This window comes from Salmo salar, chromosome ssa05, assembly GCF_905237065.1.
Source record: "Salmo salar chromosome ssa05, Ssal_v3.1, whole genome shotgun sequence".
In the NCBI taxonomy this organism is placed as follows: Eukaryota; Metazoa; Chordata; class Actinopteri; order Salmoniformes; family Salmonidae; genus Salmo; species Salmo salar.
The window spans coordinates 27,808,433-27,832,542 of NC_059446.1; the positions used below are offsets into that span (position 1 = coordinate 27,808,433).

Here is a 24,110-nt window from a genome sequence, read left to right on the forward strand (position 1 = left end):
ACACTAAACTCATATCTGTTGAGGGCGTATAAATAAATGTTATGACCATAAATATAAATTGAAACTGAGCACCCTGGAGCAAATATACAGTGTTAGCTCTCCCAGTATACATCAGCAAGTATCATTCATACACAAAGGGATGCGGTGGGGAACAGCTACACATTCACGCCACAGCTTATCTTTCCTGACTCAACATGACTGGGGGAGTGGATATGTAGGAGGAGGGTTGATGACAAATCTCCCAGAATTCATGTGACTGACTGTCCCATCTCTGGTGCAAAGTGGGAGCCTGCTTAACATAATCTGCTGCACTCGCACCTCATTAAATGGCTATATGCCAATCAGTAATATGACTGGGCCTATGGTATTTTTAGTCTGTTTAAGTATTATGCTGTATGTTGAGCGCACAAGGACTGCAAGGATTCTACAGGAAGTGAATCAAAGTGTCATGTCCTGAGATTAAGTTTGTAGAGATATCGTTAATGTATATTTTTATCTCGTTATTTTACAGGGTAAAATGATTGAGATTACATTGCCATTTTTTAATACAACAACCTGGGGAATAGTTAAAGGGGAGAGGAGGGAGAGATGATTACCGTAGATGGCCGTTGTAGTATGAGTTGCCAGGTTGGTAAAACTGAGCCAGAAGATCAATGTAAGAATACTAGTAAATCACAGTGAGCCAGCCTAACAACGTACAATCAGGAGGCAGTTTGAGACCCACCTTGGCGAGATGTCACAGCCCTGTCTCATAAAGGCGCCGAGGGAGAACCAGAGACTGTTGAATATCCCAAACTCGTTGGTCGATTCATTAGTCTGGATCTGGCCATCCTCGTACTCCTCTGTGTGCCACTCGTATGGGCTGAATCGGCTGACCAGGAAGAGCACCACGCTCACACCGATGTAGGCAAACACGATGCACATCCAGATCTCATAGGCCAGAGGGTCCAGGAAAGAGAAGACTCCAGGTTTAGACTTCTGGGGCTTCTTGATCATGATGGAGATCCCCAAGGACATGAAGGGCTTGGAGAAGTCAATGACTTCTTCTCGGACGAGGGTAATGGTCAACGGTGCCACGGCTATATCAGCTTTCTGGATAAGAGAGGAGGAAGGAGCTTATTGTTCTAGGGAAACAGGATAAGGTTTAGTTGTGTTTAAAGGGAACTACTGGGAATGTTTCAATAGTTTGTATACAGCAGGTCATTGGATGTGATCAGTATTAGAAGATCCATGTATCTCTTTTCTTACCCCATAGACGAGCTCTCCCACCATTCCATTCCAGATCTTGGTCTCAGCGTCTCGGGCTCCGTATTTTCCATCCCCCACAATTTTCAGCTGGTATTTGAAGCCGCAGTGCTTGGCTATCTCAGCGGCCAAATCTACACAGTAGCCCTCGTATCTTTCATTGTCTAGAAAAAGGTCAGCGTTCTTCTTAAGCATTACATATGGGGCTTCCTGAGGGAGAAAATTACAAATACTGTTTAGTCCAGTAGGCTTGCCTTTAGGCTTTACATCATGGTATACATGCTAGCTTTGTACAAAGACAGAGGAATGAATAGTTTCATGAACTTAATGTTGTAACAGACTTAGAGCTCTATTCAATATGGAAAGCTGAAGTGTTACAGATTCCGTGATAGAGATGTTAAGGTAATTTCCGATTGAGCCGACATAAACAGCATTTACTGTGAATGAAGTCTCTGATAAAGCAGGAAGGTTGCCTTTAAATTTCAATCACGCTGTAAAGCTGAACTTTTGCAAATCTGAGTGAATAGAGCCCCTAGACAACTATGGGTTGGTTTGTGTATGTTGTATGGTGTCCATATTAGGACAGCCTCAGTGTGCTTAGTCCCCTCCTGTACTCTCTGTTCATCCACGACTGCGTGGCCAAGCATGACTGAAATCAAATCAAATCAAATGTTATTATTCACATGCGCTGAATACAACAGTGAAACACTTACTTACAAGCCCCTAACCAACAATGCAGTTTAAAAAAATACGGATAAGAATAAGAAATAAAAGTAACAAGTAATTAAAGAGCAGCAGTTAAATAACAATAGTGAGACAATATACAAGGGGGTACCGGTACAGAGTCAATGCGCGAGGGCACCGGTTAGTTGAAGTAATATGTACATGTAAGGAGAGTTGTTAAAGTCTACTATGCATAGATGATAACAACAGAGAGTAGCTGCGCTGTAGAAGAGGCGAAGGGGGGGGGGGCAATGCAAATAGTCTGGGTAGCCATTTGATTAGATGTTTAGGAGTCTTATGGCTTTGGAGTAGAAGCTGTTTAGAAGCCTGTTGGACCTAGACTTATGGTTCCGGTACCGCTTGCCATGCAGTAGCAGAGAGAACAGTCTATGACTAGGGTGGCTGGAGTATTTGACAATTTTTGGGGCCTTCCTCTGACACCGCCTGGTATAGAGGTCCTGGATGGCAGGAAGCTTGGCCCCAGTGATGTACTGGGCCATTCCCACTACCCTCTGTAGTGCCTTGCGGTCAGAGGCCAAGCAGATGACATACCAGGCAGTGATTTAACCACTCAGGATGCTCTCGATGGTGCAGCTGTAGAACCTTTTGAGGATCTGAGGACCCATGCCAAATATTTTCAGTCTCCTGAGGGGGGATTAGGTTTTGTCGTGCCCTCTTCATGACTGTCTTGGTGTGGTTGGACTATGTTAGTTTGTTGGTGATGTGGACACCAAGGAACTTGAAGCTCTCAACCTGCTCCACTGCAGCCCAGTTGATGAGAATGGGGGGGTGCTCGGTCCTCTTTTTCCTGTAGTCCACAATCATCTCCTTTGTCTTGATCACGTTGAGGGAGAGGTTGTTGTCCTGGCACCACATGGCCAGGTCTCTGATCTCCTCCCTATAGGCTGTCTCATCGTTGTCGGTGATCAGGCCTACCACTGTTGTGTCATCGGCAACGACGAGACAGCATGTAGGGAGGAGTTCAGAGACCTGGCAGTGTGGTGTCAGGACAACAACCTCTCCCTCAACGTGATCAAGACAAAGGAGATGATCGTGGACAATACGAAAAGGAGGGCCAAACAGGCCCCCGTTAACATCGAAGAGGCTGCAGTGGAGCGGGTCGAGAGTTTCAAATTCCTTGTTGTCCACATCACCAACAAACTATCATGGTCTAGCACACCAAGATAATCGTGAAGAGAACACCTTTTCTCCCTCACAAGACTGAAAAGATTTGGCATGGTTCCCCAGATCCTCAAAAAGTTAAAGTTCCACAGCTGCACCATTGAGAGCATCCTGATCGGTTGCATCACCGCCTGGTATGGCAACTTCTCGGCATCCGACTGTAAAGCGCTACAGAGGGTAGTGCGTACCACCCACTACATTACTAGGGCCAAGCTTCTTGCCATCAAGGACCTATATATTAAGCGGTGTCAGAGGAAGGCCCAAAAAAGTGTCAAAGACTCTAGTCACCCAAGTCATAGACTGTTCTCTCTGCTACCGTACGGAAGTGGTACTGGAGCGCCAAGTATAGGTCCAAAAGGCTCCTTAACAGCTTCTACCCCCAAGCCATAAGACTGCTGAACAGTTAATCAAATGGCCACCCGGACTATTTACATTGACAACCCCCCCCTTTGTTTTTACACTGCTGGTACTCGCTGTTTATTATCTATGCATAGTCACTTTACCGTTACTTACATGTACAAATTACCTCGACTAAACTGTACCCCTGCACATATTGACTCAGTACCGGTAACCCCTGTATATAGCCTCGTTATTGTAATTTTATTGTGTTACTTTTATTTTATTTTTTACTTTAGTATATTTAGTCAATTTTCTCTATTTCTTGAACTGCATTGTGGATTAAGGCTTGTAAGTAAGCATTTCACGGTAAGGTCTGCTGTTGTATTCGGCGCATGTGACAAATACAATTTTATTTGATTTTATATGGACACTGTAATGTCGTAAAAACATGATTCTATGGACTAGTAACAATTGCTAAGTGAGAAACTAATCCAAGGAAATTATATCCAATTGTTGTGTATTCATGAGTCAGTTAGTATGAATAGAGTCTATGATAAGTCATTACCAAGATTGTGGTCACAATGACAGTTTTGTTTTCCATCCCTGTTGTGTCATTCGGGAACACGTCTGATTTTGTGACAGCCATTTTGTCAACTTCATTCCAATATCCAATCTGTGGAGGAAATAATGAATAGTGAATGAACAATGCCATAATGTCATGAGACAGTAGACAGTGTTGTTGTTTCACATGGTGGGAAAGAACTGAAGCATCTACACAGCCATGTTATAAATTCTCTGTCATTTCTTCTCTCTGTGCAAAAAATGGTTGATTTCTGTAGGCCAATTCCATCCAATGTCGTGTCTTTAGATCTTTGCTCTATTGGTTCAGTTCTGATGTGCTGTTGTCTTGTTCCATCACAGACAAACGCATTAAAGACTGTCTCATATATTATACAACCTTGATCTATTAAGATTCTGACATGTTCTAGACATATTCATATTCAGAAACACTAGCATACCTTCACAGGACCATTATTTTTCAGCTCCATGATATTAACTGAGTAGTTGACTCGTTTGCCATGTTGATCGAACTGAATGTTCCCAGTGAGGCCGTCCACACGAACCTAAAAGGACACAAAAGCACATTGTCAGAATTGCAAGACGCCACAATTAAATACATCTGTCATAGACAAAACCAATTCAGTTTCTCCACACAGATTTGGATTCACATTGCCTTGTCTAAGCTCTGAAGCTGGAGGCTGACTATTGTGTGTGGGCAGACGATTGTCACTGTTAGCTCAGGGGAGAATGTGTTTGTGTGCGTTTGTGTGTGTGTGCATACGTATGTGTGTGAGTGTGTATGTGTGTGTCCTTATACTTCAGTCTCTGTGTGTGTTTGTGGTAGAGCCAGACAGCCGTTGCCACGGCAACCCCATGCTATCACCTGTTTGAGTGCGCGCTCGATCTCCACTCCCTGCGCCCAGGGCACAGCGGGGTTGGCCAGACAGTCGCCGTTGTTGCCCTTCCTGGCGATGTCAATGCGCTGCTTGTGCAGGTAGCGGAAGGCCTCTGTCATCACCTGCACCGAGTCGTAGGTCAACGCAGATGTGTACTGCAATAGAACAGAGGGGGATGGGTGTGTGTGTGTGTGGGGGGATATGGGGACACAGGGGAGGGGGAGGAAGAGGTGGTGTGTGTGTGAGGGGGGTTGTGACTACTTGTTAGTGTGCGTGTCTGTGTGTGGGCATGCGGCTGTGTTCCTGGGTTTGCACGCGCACAGTATGAGTGAGTGAGTGAGTGAGAAGGGTGGAGAAACATTTTTAATCGGCAGACACCTCACTGCTCCCCGAAGACAGAAGAATGCTAGCTGAGTGCCTCTCAACCGAACCCAATGTGGATATCTACTCACCCTAATCTTGCTGTCGGCACCAGGGTATTCCTTCTCCTCCAGAGCCTCCCACCTCTGGTCAAATTTGGACACCAACGGGTCATCAAAATCCACAATCTGGAAACCTGACACGTTGGCGCCACCATATTGGATTTTGGAGAGGTCCCCATCCACAAAACCCTGAAATTAAAACAAGGAAATCAAATGAGATAAAATGGAAATGTTTGCCATCATACAAATCAAGAGGTTCTACCTGCATTTTTTTCCCAAAACTTAGATATTGACATAACCTCGTTCTGTTCAAAGGATTGAATGCTGTAATAACACAGAATAAAACCATGAATAATTATTGATGTCATTAAGTTCAAAAGATAAACATTTCTGACACCATCACACCAATGAGGGTTCGGAACTTTACAGCCAATTATCTCAGAATCATCTTTTTGCAGATAGAACCTTATAGTCCCAAGCTATCGAAATGTCAGCGAAAAAATAAATAAATGGGAAAGGAATGATTTAATAGATTAAGCTAACTAATTGTGTAATACGTAGGGGGTTCAAATGGAAGACAATCACTCTGTGTTCTCAATGTCTTATCACTATGCTTTGAGCTTGATAAATTATTTTACAAATCACTTTGTTCTTCCTGAGATTACAATTCCACTGCTGGTTAACAGAGGTGTGAAAACTTACCAAATTTGCAATGATGTAGTGGTAGCCTTTCACATGTCTGCCAATGGTGATGACCTGGGGGCAACATCAGATAGGGAAACAGAACAGAAACCATAATGACGTGGAAACCAAACAAGACAGTCTCCAAGTAATCATATTCCTCATGGTACAGCAGTCATGTTTGAGAATGAAAATTGTATACGTCAGTGGAGTTATAACTCTTTATCTACCAAACACAAAAAAACATCCATTGTCATATTTTACTGTGGAGCGATTAGTGCTTTTTGAGGTCGATTCGCTTTCTGTTCGATTATCAAAAAATTATCACGGTTTACGATTTCGGTTTAGATTTTTTTGTTTTACTTTAAATGCACTATGTATTATGTGAATTGAATGCTGTAATAACACAGACAAAAACAATTAATAAAAGTCCCATGATGGTAGTTGATGCCTATTACTGCCTATCATATATTAACCATCCATTATTCACATTACTTTACCTTAATAAAATATTTTTGTTGTTGTGTATATTACATTAGTTATATTTGATGACTTTATTATTTCATTCCAAGTCATCATCTCATCATCTAGAGCTGCTGGCTATGCTGTATGACAAAATCACAATTTTAGTAGTTCCTTAAATTAAATAAGGCATACTTTTATGACTGCTGAATACCAACTATCAATCACTTAGATCACGTATTTTCCGGTAGGGATACCTCGCAAAACAACTGCTCTCTATCCCTCTCGATCGCGTGTTCTTCATCTCTTCTCTCCCTCTACACACCAGAGAGGAAGTGGCGATGCGAAAGGTTTCACTCGCCAAAATCTGTCCAAAATGAGCCCAATGCGTTTCTATGGCTTATTTATGGAACTAAGCTTGCTGCCACCTGCCTTCCTTCTTTTGGAACAACGACTCCCATTGTTAAGGCGGTGACATGAGCATCTAGTCATTATATACAGATCTCTGCCCAACCAACCGGACAAGTAGGCGCGCAATGGATTATGGTCTTTGTAGTTAATCACCACAGTGTTTGCGCTAAACTATGTAGAATATTGTCCTGTTGGAAACTAAAACTCCCTACTACATCGCACAATTCAGGCTGGATCTGATTTATCTCTGGAGAAACTGCTCATTGAGCTCACAGAAAAAAAAAGAACGAAACGGAATTCTAATAATTGAACTGACGTCAGTAAATAATTGAACCGACATCGGTCAATTAGTTGTTAAAAAACTAAAATTAACCTACATTTCTGTTAAATGCTAAGCACTATCATATTTCCACATTATACCTGTAGCATGTACAATTCTTTTGATTAAAAGTCATAACCCACTGCCACCTGCCAGTTTTATCCTTGTCAGTACCGAAACTAAAACAGGAAGCCCATTTCAGTAACTACCTCAAAAGCCATTTTAGTAACTATCTCAAATGACACACCTGCAACTAATCCCACCACATGAGTAACACCTCCACTTAGAAATCCAGTTACATATAGAGTTTTGAAGAATCATTTGAATAAAAAGGCATTTTATATAGAGATTTGAAGAATCATTTGAATAAAAATGCATTTTAAGTGACTTCCTTTGGCAGGAGAGAGTGACCAGGTTGGATTATTTTTCTCTCAGATAAAAGCTCTAGCATGCAACAGCGGGGTGAATTTGGGCATTGGTTAAACATGGTTAAATATGTCTGCTTGCTTTAAATACTAATCAATGGACTATCCCAGGGTCTAGGGAAGGTTTAGAAATAACCTGTTCGTGTGAATCTCTATGCCTTTTAATTCTATTGTTGTATTCTAATATAACAATTAGAGGGATTGTTGCAAGGTCTCAGTCTACTTGGTGGGTAGATGTGAATAGTTTGCAGGCAAGGATGCACACAAACATAAGCAGTTGATATACACACACACACACATTTGATTTGCGGGGAGCAAACAATTGATTCCCATTCAAAATTATATTTTCCCTAACCCTTAACCTAACCCTTAACATAGCCTCAACCCTAAACCTAATCCCTAATTATAATCCTAACCCTATTTGTAACCCTAAACCTAACCCCTAAACCTAAAATATCCTTTTTCCTTGTGGGGACTGAGGAAATGTCCCCACTTGTATGAATCTTCCTTGTTTTACTATCCTTGTGAGGACTTCTGGTCCCCACAAGGCTAGTAAAATCAAACACACAAGCACACGCCAACAACATCTCACTCGCTGCATTACACATACTGAGCTTGTACCTGCTCCATAATGTCTCGGACTTTGTCCTGTTCACAGTCGAGGATGACCCGTCTCTCCTTCTTGTTCTCCAGGTCCTGGAAGAGGGAGCGATAGGCCTCGTCTTTCCTCTCGTCCTTCAGGTTGCCCACGTTAATGGCCGTCACCTGCCACTTCCTCTCCGCAGCCGTGTCCAGAACCACCTGCAGCGTGGTCAAACCTGGACAGACAACAGGGTCATGTTCATTCGTCACTAAACTGAAGAAAATGCTCTGAAACTGGGTGAGATGAGAAGGCACTATTTGAACTACTCCAATAAGAAATGCTTGTTTTTGTTTTCTGTCGCAAAATGTTTTGCTATGGTGTGTTCTAATGAACCCGACCCATGAACACAGTTCATTGTAGGGTTCATATCCATGCAAATAGATGGATATATGACATTAGAGGAACCAACATCAACCAACATTTGTGGTGAAAGGTAACACACAGTTCTACTACCACAGTGTGGCTAAAAGACCCACACAGTCCAGTTCACTATATTGTAAGAATTACTCCTGTGTACAGTTACCTCTGCCCCATTTAATCAATTTACCTCTGCCCCATTCTTTCAGTACAATTCTCTACAAAGAGTTGGCCAAGGCTTAAGTTAATTGTTACATCAACTCTAATGTTCCTATTCTACTTGAGTCCCACCTTGTTTAATGACGGTACAAGAGTAGTGTGTATTGATCTCAACCTCCATAGAGGGCAGTTGGAGCATGATTTGATATTAAAGGGGGTGAGCGTGTCATCCTAGTTGGTGAAGTACAGCTATTTGATTTGATACGACTGGGCAGCAGTGTTCATGAAGGTGAGATGTCGGGGGGGGGTTAGATGTTTTGTGAAGATAGTAGATGGAGGCAAGCATTTTCCTCAGAACACATTGTAAGTCATGATTACTGTAGGGTCATTATGACTCAGTTAAGGTTGACTGTTTCCCCGATGCCCATTAAAGAAGATAATTGGATTTGCTCTGATTTAAGCTCCGCTCAACATGCGCTGACGCGAGGCAACAAGAGAATGCCGGCTAATGGTCAATATTGTAAGTTATTAGGCCTATGCATTGGGTAAAATTTAAACATACTGTATTTTAGAAAGCATCTTCACAGAGTGGAAAGAATTTTGTTAATCTTTTGGGATGCATGTTTATTGCATGTTCAGACTCAGCATTACATGTGAGAAGCATTTTCATGCTTTTATGTCTTTAGGAAATATTTGTATCTTCCTGGGATAGTGAGGAATCACCACACTATACAGTAGCTTTACTAAACTACTGCCATTTAGAAAGCTCAACAGAGTGTTAAGTTACATATTCACAAACCCTAAGCATCGTCGATAAACAGATTCCGACACTAAATCGATACCATGAATGCTAGAGAAACCTGTTAGAATACCCTTCGGTTGGAACTGAACTCTTAGGACAGAAATCAATCGCCTTAAATAACGATTCAAAGCCCACAAAATGTAAATAAGTGAAATATGCAATATTTTACAGTTGGGATTCAAACATATATTTCCACTAAAAATGTTGAGAAATAATGCAGAAAAATTGTTACAGACAGTATGATTGAATTATATACTCACCGCATAGTTATATGTAAAGTATTGGGTCAATAATTATTGTGTTCATTGTGTTTTTCCCTTTGTTTTACATGACTGCACCTCTACTGTCTACACAGTCCCACTGTGTTAATACCTTAGAGTATCAATTTCCTTCTTTCACCTCAAACCCTGGCCTGTATTGTACTTTAGACACAGATCACCCAATACTACACTATATCTACAGGTAACATACTGTAAGTGAAGTGAAAACACCATACCATACCAGTAATGAACCTTTCTGTGAAAAATATTCCTATCATTCCACATCGTGCCAGCCTAGTATGCCATTCTTATTATCTACAAAAACATCGCCAACCAATAAAAACTATAGACCAATGGGGTTTCTCCTTCATTTTCCATTTCCCAAACAGTTTGGGCGTCGAGATGGGCTGATATCCCATGCAGCCTCCCTCCATCATGGCGGGTAGTGGATGGCTGACAGACGGGCTGTGGAGACAGCTAGCGCCTTGGGAGAGGAGGAGTGGTGAGGCTGAAGGATAGTCAGAGGCTGTCAGAGAAGCTGTCTCTCACCCACAGAGGGGGCAAAGGCTGGGAGAAGAGCCGAAACACACATACACGTCCAGAACATCTCCCTAGATTCTAATTCAAGATTCAATCCATTGTAGATAGAATGAACCACACTTTGAGTTCAGTCAGAATATAAAACACTGTACTCAAGGTGTGAACCTATACTTGCTTTACCTCTCTCTCTAGACTAAACCCCCAATTCAATTGCATGCAGATAAAGGGAAAGTGCACTACGGGTTCATTCTGAGTGTTATAGTAATTCTGTATCGGAGTTGTCACTCCTTATTGTTTCTCATCAACATGGTTTGGAAACATACACTGTTATTCTTCAAACATACACCATAGGTTGTTGTTGAGCTCGGGGCCAATCATATCCCATCCATTTGAACAATGATGAAATATGTTCTACAAAACAAGACATCTAACCTTAATTTAACCCCATAAAAAGGGTTAATGCCCCAAGCAACCATAGGGAGATAGGAAACAAATTGCACTTAATGAGAAACCCGAATTTTACACAAAACTCTTATCTTTCATTGTGCTACACTGCAGAGCGAGGATTATCCCCAACTTTCAAAGAATGCCAGTTGTAGCTTAGTCAAAATCAAAATATTCAAGGAGTGGATAAGATCTTGGTGGTACAATCTGTGTAAATCATCATCAAAGTTAGTCTTACATCAAGTCAAATCTTTACAGCTGTTTCCCAGATCAGATCTAGATCTAATCTAAATGGACCCCATAGCCCCTCCTCCGTAGACACTAGGAGATCTGAAGGGATTGGGTAGGTATAGGCAATATGGTACTTGCTTGACTTTTGCCTTTTTATAGGATTGATATAATTTCCGCAATATTGCTCCTATCCAACCCATTCAGATCTAAAGGAGGGGCTAGGGAGGATGGGCTAGGGAGGAAGGACTAGGGAGGAGGGGATAGGGTCCATTTGAAATTCTGGGAAAGCCTCAAGACTTTTTAAAAGTGGCAGTCAATTATCAGGATAGCAGCAATCAAGCTACCACTTTTCTCAATTGGATAATTAGCTAAGCACCCACTTTGAGCCTAACATTGATGTATCCAGTACAAACTCTTCCTGGTAGGAAGCATGAGACAGTAATAATTTGACTGAATGCATTATAAGTCTCTTGCATGACTGTCAAGTTCATCAACATAAACATGTTAGTAGCATCTCCTCAGTACCTTGGCACATTGTAGAATGGTATTGGGAGCACATTTCATTTATATTGAACCCTTATTTCCCTGAGGGACTGAGAACACATTATTTACAGCAACATAAATCTGCTCTTTCTTAAAAATCCCTCCAAATTCCATTGTAGCCTTGACAGTATCGCTTTCAAAGGACTATCGAGGAAGTCAGTAGAGGCGTAGGTTTAGTAACTAGACCCAATGTGCTGATGGGGTTCATTATATCTAACGACAACACACACACACACACACACACACACACACACACACACACACACACACACACACACACACACACACACACACACACACACACACACACACACACACACACACACAGAGAGACAGACAGATGCAGGGAAGCACACACACACATGCACACAGACTCTAAAAACACACACACACACCAATCCACATACACCAACGAGCCACCGCACCAGTGTACGCACCGCACATCGGTTGCCATGGGAATGAGTGTGGATCTATCTGACCTAATTAGGCAGAGCAATGTGATGATGAAATATGCACAAGGGGCGAGCCAGAGAGAGCTCATCAACCAGGGACTAGCATTATAGCATTAGCATTCTCAATAAAACATTCCATTATACTCGTTTTATGTAGCTCACCCTAGCACAACATTCCACTACAACTAGCACTGTAGGATTGGCACATGCTAATTGGACCTTCTGAGATCATGGATATTCTCTTGAGCCCTATTCAATGTAGTCAATGCTATCACACATTCCACTGTAACCAGCCCTGTTCGAGAGAGCGAGAGCGAGAGAGATAGAGAGAGAAAGAGACAGACAGAGAGAGAAAGTGCCAGACAGCACAGGTACCAACAGACCAGCACAACAACACCCCCTAAACCAGAGAGCTGAAAAGGGAGAGAGACGTGTCTGCACTCTGGACTGTGGTGACAAAACTCCAACAGGAGGGAGAGGAAAACAGCCCAGCAGGAGGAAGGGGCGAGAGTGCTGAAGGGTGAGAAAGCGGTGAGAAAGCTGAGAAAGCTGAGATGGGACAATGAACAACTTGTGAGAGAGCTGGCCTTCCCCCCAGAGAAGCCAACAGAACATCCCTCTTCAGACCCCGACCACAGCCAGGACAGACAAGACAGGATCCACTAACCCATCAGACCCACCCCCCCTACTAGCAACCCCTGTCAGCCCCCCTGATAGCCCTCTTGACAACCCCCCTCTGGCTTTTCACAAAAAAAGCCAGAGATTCTGCTCCTAATAGACTCAAATGGTTAGGCACCATGATGTAGCCAGAGGTCAGCTAGTTTCCGTCCTCCTCTGGGTACTGTACATTGACTTCAATACAAAACCTAGGAGGCTTGTGATTCTCACCCCCTTCCATAGACTTACAGAGAAATTATGACAACTTCTGGAGGACAGCCTCCAACTTATTAGAGTTTTTACAGTATGAACTGACATGTTGTCCACCCAATCAAAGGATCAGAGAATTAAAATAGTACTGAAAGCATAAGCTACAGCTAGCTAGCACTTCAGTGCATACAATGAAGAAGAACCAAGAGAGAGAGAGAGAGCTAGCTATATTTAGATGTATTTATTTTTACTTTCACTTACTTAGCTAGCGATTGCAGCTAGCTAGTTTAGCATATTCAAACACCCAGCTCAAACAGTGAAGGATGCTATGTTAGCTAGCTGGCTATGGCTATCCAACACTGGAACTCTTCTAAGTCATGGTAAGCTTTTGTTTTTATAAATTTTTTGCCACCGGGGCTCGCCGGTGTAACTGCTAAATTGCTTGCTGTTGACTGTACACTATACTGCATGATTGTAGCAGGTTTACGTGTTAGTTCTAGTAGCTATGTTGACTATGATGTTAATATGGTGACAACGATGTAGGCTGTGTAGCGGTTAGCGGTTATGATATGAAGGTTTGGCTTAGAACGTTTTTTTTTGCCTAGTCACAGACAGGAGATGTGTTGTGCACTGAAGTCTACAAGCAAAGGGAAAAGGTGAGAGGAGGAGAGAGTGTAGATGCGAGAAGGAATTAGACAACAATCAAAGGGATCATTCTGTTTGTCTGATTTGGACAGACTCTATGACCAGGTACACATCTACAAGATTTGCCAGGACCCTGCGATTCATAACACTCAACCGCAGACCCAGTACCTCACACAGGAGCAACAGAATGATGAGCATCCTGCCCAGATATGTAAGACTCCCTCCCAGAACCAAGTCTCCCTCCCAGACCCCCCAGACCTGCACCCAGAGGACCTACGCCCAGACCACAGCATCACCAGCCACACCCCCAACCAGTCGACCCCCCCAAACCAACCCTGGCCACACCCTATGTAGCCCCCCCCCCAGATCAGGCCTATGCCCCTCCATGCCCCCCATCCCTACAGCAAGGACTTCAACATGACAGCAACACATATGCCCAGGTCGTGAGCAGAGCAACAGGCCCAACTCCTACACCCAATCAAGCCCCATCCATTAACCTAAGAGGCATTCACCAGATGCTCAGCATGCTCACAACTAATGATCTGTGGACACTGTGGAGCACAAAGCTTTTACCATCTCATGCTGGAATATTCAAGGTCTAAGGTCATCTGCCTTTGGCCTAAAGAGCAGGATCCCACACATCACCAAAGAAATCAGAAATACAGAAAGTGTTATTCTACAAGAAACATGGTATAGAGGAGATGGACCCACTGGTTGCCCTCTAAATTACAGAGAGCTGGTAGTCCTATCCACCAAACTACCAGGTATAAAATAGGGAAGAGACTTAGGGGGTATGCTAATTTGGTATAGTTCATACCTAACCCACTCTATTAAATTAATTAAAACAGGAGCATTTAACATCTTGTTAGAAATTAATAGGGAAATTATTTCAACAGATGAAAATGTCCTCCTGTAAACTACCTGTATACTACCTATATACTACCTCCTGTATACGACCCACTATAGAATCCCCATACTTTAGTGACGACAGCTTCACCACCATCCACCATTTCCAGGCTCAGGGACATGTACTAGTCCAGGGCAACCTAAATGCCAGAACTGGACAAGTAGCACACAGGGGGACAAAGACCTACCTGGAGGTGACAGCATTCCCTCCCCCATATCCCCCTCTAAACACAACTATGACAAAACAACCAACAAAAACAGATCACAACTCCTGCATCTCTGTTGCACGCTGGGTCTTTACATAGTCAATAGTAGCCTTCGAGGGGACTCCTCTGGTAGGTACACCTACAGTGGCAAGAAAATGTATGTGAAACCTTTGGAATTACCTGGATCTTTGCATAATTGCTCCTCAAATGTTATCTGATCTTCATCTAAGTCACAACAATGGACAAACATAGTGTGCTTAAACTAATAACACACACATTATTGTATTTTTGTTGTCTATATTGAATACATCATTTAAACATTCACAGTGTAGGTTGGAAAAGGTATGTGAACCTCTAGGCTAATGACTTCTCCAAAAGCTAATTGGAGTCAGGATTCAGCTAACCTGGAGTCCAATCAATGAGACGAGATTGGAGATGTTGGTTACAGCAGCCTTGCCCTATAAAAAACACTCACAACATTTGAGTTTGCTATTCACAAGAAGCATTGCCTGATGTGAATCATGCCTCGAACAAAAGAGATTTAAGAAGACCTAAGATTAAGAATTGTTGACTTGCATAAAGCTGGAAAGGGTTACAAAAGTATCTCTAAAAGTCTTGATGTTTATCGCCATATTTATTTATTTTACTGCTCTTTTGCACACCAGTATTTCTACTTGCACATCCTGATCTGCACATCTATCACTCCAGTGTTAATTGCTAAATTGTAATTACTTCACCACTATAGCCTATTTATTGCCTTACCTCGTTACTTCATTTGCACACACTGTATACAGATTTTCTGTTGTATTATTGACTGTATGTTTGTTTATCCCATGTGTAACTCTGTGTTGTTGTTTTTGTCGCACTGCTTTGCTTTATATTGGCCAGGTCACAGTTGTAAATGAGAACAAGTTCTCATTTACAACTGCGACCTGGCCTTGTTCTCATTTACAACTGCAACCTGGCCAAGATTAAGCAAAGCAGTGCGACAAAAACAACAACACAGAGTTACACATGGGATAAACAGACGTATGGTCAATAGCACAAAAATCTAGAAAATAAATGGAGAAAGTTCAGCACTGTTGCTACTCTCCCTAGGACTGGCCATCCTGCAAAGATGACTGCAAGAGCACAGCGCAGAATGCTCAATGAGGTTAAGAAGAATCCTAGAGTGTCAGCTAAAGACTTATAGAAATCTCTGGAACATGCTAACATTTCTGTTGACAAGTCTACGATACGTAAAATAATAAACAAGAATGGTGTTCATGGGAGGACACCATGGAAGAAGCCACTGCTGTCCAAAAAAAAACATTGCTGCACGTCTGAAGTTTGAAAAAGTGCACCTGGATGTTCCACAGCGCTACTGGCAAAATATTCTGTGGACAGATGAAACTACAGATGAGTTGTTTGGAAGGAACACACAACACTATGTGTGGAGATAAAAAGGCACAGCACACCCTCATCAAAACCTCATCCCAACTGTAAAGTATGGTGGCGGGAGCATCATGGTTTGGGGCTGCTTTGCTGGCTCAGGGAAGTTGGGTGATGCAACAGGACAACGACCCAAAACACAGAAGTAAATCAACAACAGAATGGCTTCAACAGAAGAAAACACGCCTTCTGGAGTGGCACAGTCCTGACCTCAACCCGATTGAGATGCTGTTGCATGACCACAGCATCTCAAGAGAGCAGTTCACACCAGACATCCCAAGAATATTGCTGAACTGAAACAGTTTTGTAAAGAGGAATGGTCCAAAATTCCTCCTGACAGTTGTGCAGGTCGGATTCGCAACTACAGAAAACGTTTGGTTGAGGTTATTGCTGTCAAAGGAGGGTCAACCAGTTATTAAATCCAAGGGTTCACATACTTTTTCCACCCTGCACTGTGAATGTTTACACGTTGTGTTCAATAAAGACATGAAAACATATAATTGTTTGTGTGTTATTAGTTTAAGCAGACTGTGTTTGTCTATTGTTGTGACCTAGATGAAGATCAGATAAAATTGTATGACCAATTTATGCAGAAATCCAGGTATTTCCAAAGGGTTCACATACTTTTTATTGTCACTGTATAGTGCATCTGTTGGCAGTAGTACTGTAGACTACTGTACTTTATCACTGACCTCAACCCAGAGTCTCCCAGGGCATTCACAGTCAGCCAACCCCTTTCAGACCACAGCAAAATCGCAATCTACGTGAACAGAGCAAAACTCAACCATGAATCATCAAAGCCGAAAAAACTGCATGCTGTTAAGAAATGCTATAAATGGAAGGAGGGTAGTGTAGACACCTACCAAAAAACAATTGGCCAACAACAAATCCCTCCTAGACATTTTCCTGGACAAAATGTTTCCCTGCAATAGTGAAGGTGTAAACTCAGCAGTAGGAAGCATGAACAGTATATTTGAACTATTAGCTAACATATGTCATTTAAATTCAAGCAGAAAACCTAAGAAAACAAAAACATCGAGAAATTGTTTGATAAAGAATTCTAAAACCTTAGAAAGAAATTGAGAAACCTATCCAACCAAAAACACAGACCCAGAAAACCTTAGCTTACGCCTTCACTACTGTATGTGGAAACACTAAAACAGTACAGAAATGCACCAAGAAAAAAGAAGGAACAGCATGTTAGAAAAAAAAGCTCAATGTGATTAAAGAATCCATAGAATCAAATCACTTCTGGAAACATTGGAACACACTAAACAAACAACAATTCATGAAGAGTTACCTATCCAAAATGAAGATGTATGGATAAACCCTTTCTCCAACCTTTTTGGCCATATAACAAAGAACCAAGAACAAAAACATATACATGATAATTTACTGAACAGAGTCAGTTATTAAAGACTTCCAGAACCCATTGGATTCTCCAGTTACATTGGATGAGCTACAGGACAAAATACAAACCCTCCAACCCAAAAAGGCCTATGTTGTTAAAATGTACAGACCACAAATTCAAATTGTTTATTTTTAAACTCTTACATTTCATCATCAGCTCTGGGATCTTCCCCAATATTTGGAACCAAGGTCTGGTCATCCCAATCCACAAGAGTGGAGACAACTTTGATCCCAATAATTACCGTGGAATCTGTTTCAACATAAATATCTGAAAAATCCTCTACAGTATCATCAACAGCAGACTCCAACATTTCCTCAGTGAAAACAATGTCCTGAGCAAATGTCAAATTGGCTTCTTACCAAAATACCGTATGACAGATCATGTATACACCCTGTACACCCTTATTGACAAACAAATAAACCTTAACAAAACAAAGTCTTCTCATGCTTTGCAGATTTCAAAAAAGCTTTTGACTCAATTTGGAATGAGGGTCTGCTATACAAATGGGTGGAAATCAGTGTGGGAGGAAAAACATATGACATTATAAAATTAATGTACACAAACAATAAATGTGCAGTTAAAATTGGCAGCAAACACACAGTCTTTCCTCAGGGCCATCCATGGGGTGAGACAACTTGAGCCCCACCCTCTTCAATATTTATATCAATGAATTGGCGAGGGCACTAGAACAATAGACAGGGATGCACCTTACCGGACACGAAAATCAAATGTCTACTGTTTGCTGATGATCTGGTGCTATTATCCCCAACCAAGGGGGCCCTACAACAGCACCTAGATCTTCTGCACAGATTCTGTCAGACTTGGGCCCTGACAATGAATCTCAGTAAGACAAAAATAATGGTGTTCCAAAAAAGGTCCAGTTGCCAGGACAACAAATCTGGCTAGACACTGTTTCCCTAGAGCACACTAAATATTATATCTACCTCGGCCTAAACATCAAAACCACAGGTAAATTCCACAAGGCTGTGAACGATCTAAGAGACAAGCCAAGAAGGGCCTTCTTTGCCATCAAAAGGAACATAAAACTTGACATCCCAATTAGGGTCTGGCAAAAAAATGCTTCAGTCAGTTATAGAACCCATTGCCTCTGTGGTTGTGAGGTCTGGTGTCCACTCACCAACCAACAATTCTCAAATTGGGACAAACACCCAATTGAGACCGCATGCAGAATTCTGCAAAAATATACTTTGTGTTCCTGGCACGACCCCAAACAATACATGCAGAGCAAAATTTAGACTATACCCGCTAGTTATCAAAATCCAGAAAAGAGATGTTCAATTCTACAACCACCTGAAAGGAAGCGATGCCCAGACATTCCACCACAAAGCCCTCAAATACAGAGAGATTAACCTAGAGAAGAGTCCCTTCAGCCAACTGGTTCTGGGACTCTGTTCACAAACACGAACAGAGCCCCATGACAGCAACACAATTAGACTCAACCAAATTATGAGAAATCAAAAAGATACTGGTAAGAATCAACCAAAAAACAGAGCAAATTGGAAAGCTATCTGGCCCTAAACAGAGAGTATACAAAATGAAGAATTAAGACTATGACTAGTCTCAGTGAGCATAGCCGTACTCCCATATCTGTTAGGTGAAATACCACAATGTGCAATCACAGCAGAACAATTTGTGGCCCGTTGCCATGAGAATAGTGCAACCAGTGGAGCTCAAACAAGATTGTAAATACCACCAATACTTCTCTGTTTATTTATCTTCCCCCACTATTCGTACTACAACTATTTGCACATTGCTAAAACACTGTACATAGCTGATAATATAAGACTTAAAATGTATTTATCTTTTTGAAACCTTATTGAGTGCAATGTTTACTGTAAATTTCTTATCGTTGATGTTGTTAAATTTGTTTCTTCTCAGTTTTGTTTAATGTTTATTTCACTTGCTTTGGCAATGTAAACATATGTTTCCAATGACAATAAAGCCACTTTGAATTTAATTGAGAGCGAGAGAGAGTGTAAGAAAGAGAGAGAAAGCGTGAGAGAGATTGAGAGAGACAGACAGATAGAGAGTGCAAGAAAGAGACAGGCAGACAGAGAGAGAGAGAGACAGACAGAGAGAGAAATAGACAGAGATTGACAGAGTGAGATAGAGAGAGAGACAGCCTCTGATATGTGGTTGTTCCACATAGCTATCTTAAGAGGAATGCAATAATTGTAAGACGCTCTCGAAAAGTGTCTGCTAAATGTCTAAAATTTAAGAGAGAGAGAGAGAGAGAGACACAGAGCGAGAGAGACAGAGAGAGCGAGAGAGACATAGTGAGAGAGACACAGAAAGAGAGAAAGACAGAGAGAGAGCTAGAGAGACAGAGACACAGAGAGAGAGAGTAGAGCCTGTATTAGCCAGTAGCACTACCACACTGTATTGAGGTTAGAAGCTGGTCCATAAAGACAGTGGTAATAATCACACATTCAGATTTTCTCTCCTATAGGTCAGTCTTCCATTCCACTGTGACACTGGAAAGCCCGCCCTTAGCTTCTATCATCAGGTATCATCACCTACTGTACTCCAACTGAAAGTGCTGCTTCATACTGTTATTCTAAATCACTCTCATTTTGACATAAAGGAAATTAAGACTGATAGCATCATATAATAAAAAGTAATAGGATCTTATTGTGCCTTTCAACTATTCTTATACAAGCCCAATAATATACATTATGCATATTACTCTTGCCTCCGGTACAAAAATTATACTATGGAACTCTTTGAAAGCCTTATAACTAGTGGTGTAGTGGAGGTTAAACACATGTAAATACCATTTACCTACCATTTTTATTTTGCGTGACTGTTTACCCACCTTTTGCAGAGAAATGCATTGAAAGTATAGGAAGCGTTACTTTACTCACCGCGGAAAGCGATCAGCGTTTACCCACCTAATTGTTTTACAACTACACCACTGCTTGTAGCCTTGCTATCAGGACAGTCACATGGAATGTAATTTCATTTGGGGAAGTCTAGGCCTGTGTCCTTTTCAAAGTAGTGTCATACCAAGTGGTGTCATCACAAAGGGTAAATACTGTCTGACATTGCAATATCCTCCAGGGTAACAACTCAATGCATCATCCTTAGCCTAATACACGACACAGCAAAAAAAAAGACTGAAAAGCATCAACAAGGCTGAAAGCCTCCATGCACATAGACAAAAATAACTGGGGCTATTAACAATCACTTCATCTGAATATTTCTGGAGAGAGTAGACTTTCAGACAGTTTCAAAAGCAAGGTCATTCTCTAGCAAAATATATTTTTTAAAGAGTGTTCTGATGGTTGAGTTCTATACAACAGAAACTTGAAAACCCAGCTACTCTTCAGGACTTGTGGGGACCACCGCCCCAAGGTCCAAAACCCTCACTGTCAGGCAACTGCCCTCCTACTTTGCTGCGAGCCATGAAACAAGCTCTCACACAGGAGGTGTAATGGTCCTAGTTGATAATATCTGACAAGTGGTTTGTCATGCAGCACAATGCCCTTTACAGCGTGTTCTCCTGGTACCTTTCTCAGTGTGTGGTACTGCTATGAACTCTCTCTGTGTCTCGTTTATGTGGATGTAACGTGTCACATCAAATGTATGGCAAACAGTCTAGAAGCATAACCTTTGCAGTGCATAGACAGTTCTAGTGTTCTCTCATATGTTTGAGTGCTTTCTAGATAGCTTTAGATGTGTTGACAAGAGGGCGGTAGCTCCATGAAAACCTGTGCAGGTGTAGTTTGAATGTAATATAATTTAATCACAGTTGGGTGTCATATACAGTACTTGTCTTCTCTTCCACCTTCAGGTTTTTACAGTGTTTACAGTGTTTTTAATATACAGTAACCTCTATGTCAACATTGAATAATGGCAAAAAGCAGTGTTCTTTATTCTGTAACCCATAAGGTTCCACAGTTCCTTGACATATGCATAGGATGTGGGCTCCACCCCAGTCACTCCCTAGCCACACCCATAGTCACTTCCTGGTTTGAGTGTGTCAGGAAGGGGGAAGCCATCTTGACGGAAGTGTTTGTAACTAGGAAACTATTTACAGTTTAAAAGCCTAGTTTTATAATTCCACACAAGTGAGAACATTCTGAATGACTTGTTTAAGCCCCTAGAGTTGATGTCCACTCCCCCGTGAAAATCAAATTAGCATAACAAAAAGAATCTCCCCCAAAATCTGTCAGTTAAAGCCAGAGATATCTGTTTTTTTGCATTCTCAATCTCAATCCACCGCATCCACTAACGTCGCACTTCTGCATCTGCGGTGAATGATGATGGAGCTAGAGTGGTGTCTGTCAGACCATGAGACATCTTCTCACGAAATTGGCTGTAGCATACAAATGGTTTGGCCTCTATGAAAAGATGAGACCCTCACGAACATGATGGTGTTCTCCGTTTGATCTACGACCCCCACATGCATCTTGGGACTCGTCTGAAGTCGGTACAGCCGATCTGTCAACTTCTGTCTGTAGCGTCCTAACAGTTTGAGCTACACACTAATAGAACCCCCGTGTGGAAAGGTGAACGGTACCGAGTCAATGTGCAGGGGTACGAGTTAGTCGAGGTAATTGAGTTAATATGTACATGCAGGTAGGGGTAAAGTGACTATGCAAAGATAATAAACAGAGAGTAGAAGCAGTGTACTGTATGTGAAGAGTGTGAAGGAATGTGTGTGTGTGTGTGTGTGTGTGTGTGTGTGTGTGTGTGTGTGTGTGTGTGTGTGTGTGTGTGTGTGTGTGTGTGTGTGTGTGTGTGTGTGTGTGTGTTCTCGACCCGCTCTATTACAACCCTGTCAATGTTAATGGGGGAGTGATTGACCCTCCTTTTAATGTTGTCCACGATCAGCTCCTTTTTTTTTGCTCACTTTAAGGGAGAGGTTGTTGTCATGGCACCACACTGCCAGGTCTCTGACCTCCTCCTTATAGGCTGTCTTATCGGCGTTGGTGATCAGGCTTTCCACCGTCGTGTCGTCTGCAAACCTAATGATGGTGTTAGAGTCGTGTGTGGCCATGCAGTCGTGGGTGAACAGGGAGTACAGGAGGGGACTTTAAAAAAAAGTGTAGTGGAGCTGCATAAGTGTTGCTCTCAACATTCTGGAGGATAAAGTTTTGAAATCAGTGGAATTAGTGTATGATAGCTAAAGAGATGGAGAAAACACCTGTCCCCGGATTACATCTTCAAACTAAGGGCAACCGTGGTATGGCATTCTTGACAGGGAGACACATCTGTATACAGGTAAGATAGTCTAGCGTTAGCTAGCTACATTTTCAGATATTACACGTTTCTAATTTTGGCAGAAAGCGGTTTCATTTCAAGTTAAAGTTTACTGTTAGCTAGCTAGCTAACGTTAGCTGGCTGGCTCTCTATCTGACGTTATTATTTGTTTCCCAGAGCCGTTTGCTTTTCTAGGTAGAGACTAATGTTAGCTTGCTAACATTGGGCCTGGTTGGTTAGCTCCCAGCACTGTGACATTTTTGGCACTTTATTCACGTTAGCTGGCTGGCTTCTTAGCTAACGTTTCGTGATGTGTGTGTGATCTTAAACATTGTTTAGCTAGCTAGGTTCATTGTTTAGCTAGCTAGCTACGTATATTTCTTAAGCTAAAGTGTACCATTAGCTAGCTAACATTAGCTGGCTAGATCCCTAGCGGATGTTATTATTAGTTTTCCAGAGCTGTTTGCTTTTCTAGTTAGAGCCTATTGTTAGGCATTGTTGGCACTTTGTTCATTGTTATTTAACTAGCTAACATTAGCTGGCTGGCTTGTTAGCTAAAGTTACGTGACGTGTGTACAACACCCATTGAATATGGCCAGTGTCAGTAAACATCTGCAAAAAAGCATAATGAAATTGTTGCCAGCAGAGCTGGTTAGGCTGTTTTCATGTTATCCAGAGGTAAACAAATCAAAGGTCAGAGCGTCAAGTGTGCGCTCCGAGAGCGAAACTAAATGGGTGGGGCTAAAACTTAAGAGGGTGTGAACGATGCTGAATGGCTGTAGACAAAGAAGAGCTCCACTAGATACCAAAACATTCAAAGGCGATTTTCTCAAAAGTGAGTTTCCAAGTTGATCAACTTTTAAAGCAGAATTACTTTCCCATTGTTCCTCAAATGCAGTGTATGGTATACCATGGTGTAGCTCTGTGTCTCTACTTTTATCCAATGTAAAAAACAGAACTTAAAAACATTTTGCTACACAAGGCTGAATCCAGGTGTTGAGTCACAAATGGCTACCCAGAATATTTGCATTGTCCCTCCCTCCCCCTTTTATGGTGCTGCTAGTCTCTGGTTATTATCTATGCATAGTCACTTTAACTCTACCTACATGTACATATTACCTCAATTACCTCGACTAACCTGTGTCCCCGCACATTGACTCTGTACCGGTACCCCCTGTATATAGCCTCGCTACTGTTATTTTACTGCTGATCTTTAATTGTTTGTTATTTTAATTTTTTTACTTATCAGTTTTTTTCTTAACAGTTATTTTTCTTAAAACTGCATTGTTGGTTAAGGGCTTGTATGTAAGCATTTCACTGT

General features: G+C 41.8%; 1 protein-coding gene across 5 annotated transcripts in view; it reads right to left on the reverse strand.

The window, feature by feature from the left end:
• Positions 1-24,110, reverse strand: part of gria2b (glutamate receptor, ionotropic, AMPA 2b) — a 61,585-nt gene that overhangs the window by 7,572 nt on the left and 29,903 nt on the right. For all 5 annotated transcript variants that reach the window (XR_006769844.1, XM_014199219.2, XM_014199221.2 and 2 more), the window contains exons 4-11: positions 8,288-8,484; positions 6,071-6,124; positions 5,399-5,557; positions 4,934-5,101; positions 4,509-4,613; positions 4,055-4,162; positions 1,249-1,455; positions 725-1,092 (exon numbers count right to left, since the gene is read on the reverse strand). Coding sequence is in view for 4 of the 5 variants with exons in the window: in XM_014199219.2 (XP_014054694.1) it covers positions 725-1,092; positions 1,249-1,455; positions 4,055-4,162; positions 4,509-4,613; positions 4,934-5,101; positions 5,399-5,557; positions 6,071-6,124; positions 8,288-8,484 (1,366 nt within the window). In the remaining variant the exon portion in view is untranslated. The remainder of the gene's footprint in view (positions 1-724; positions 1,093-1,248; positions 1,456-4,054; positions 4,163-4,508; positions 4,614-4,933; positions 5,102-5,398; positions 5,558-6,070; positions 6,125-8,287; positions 8,485-24,110) is intronic.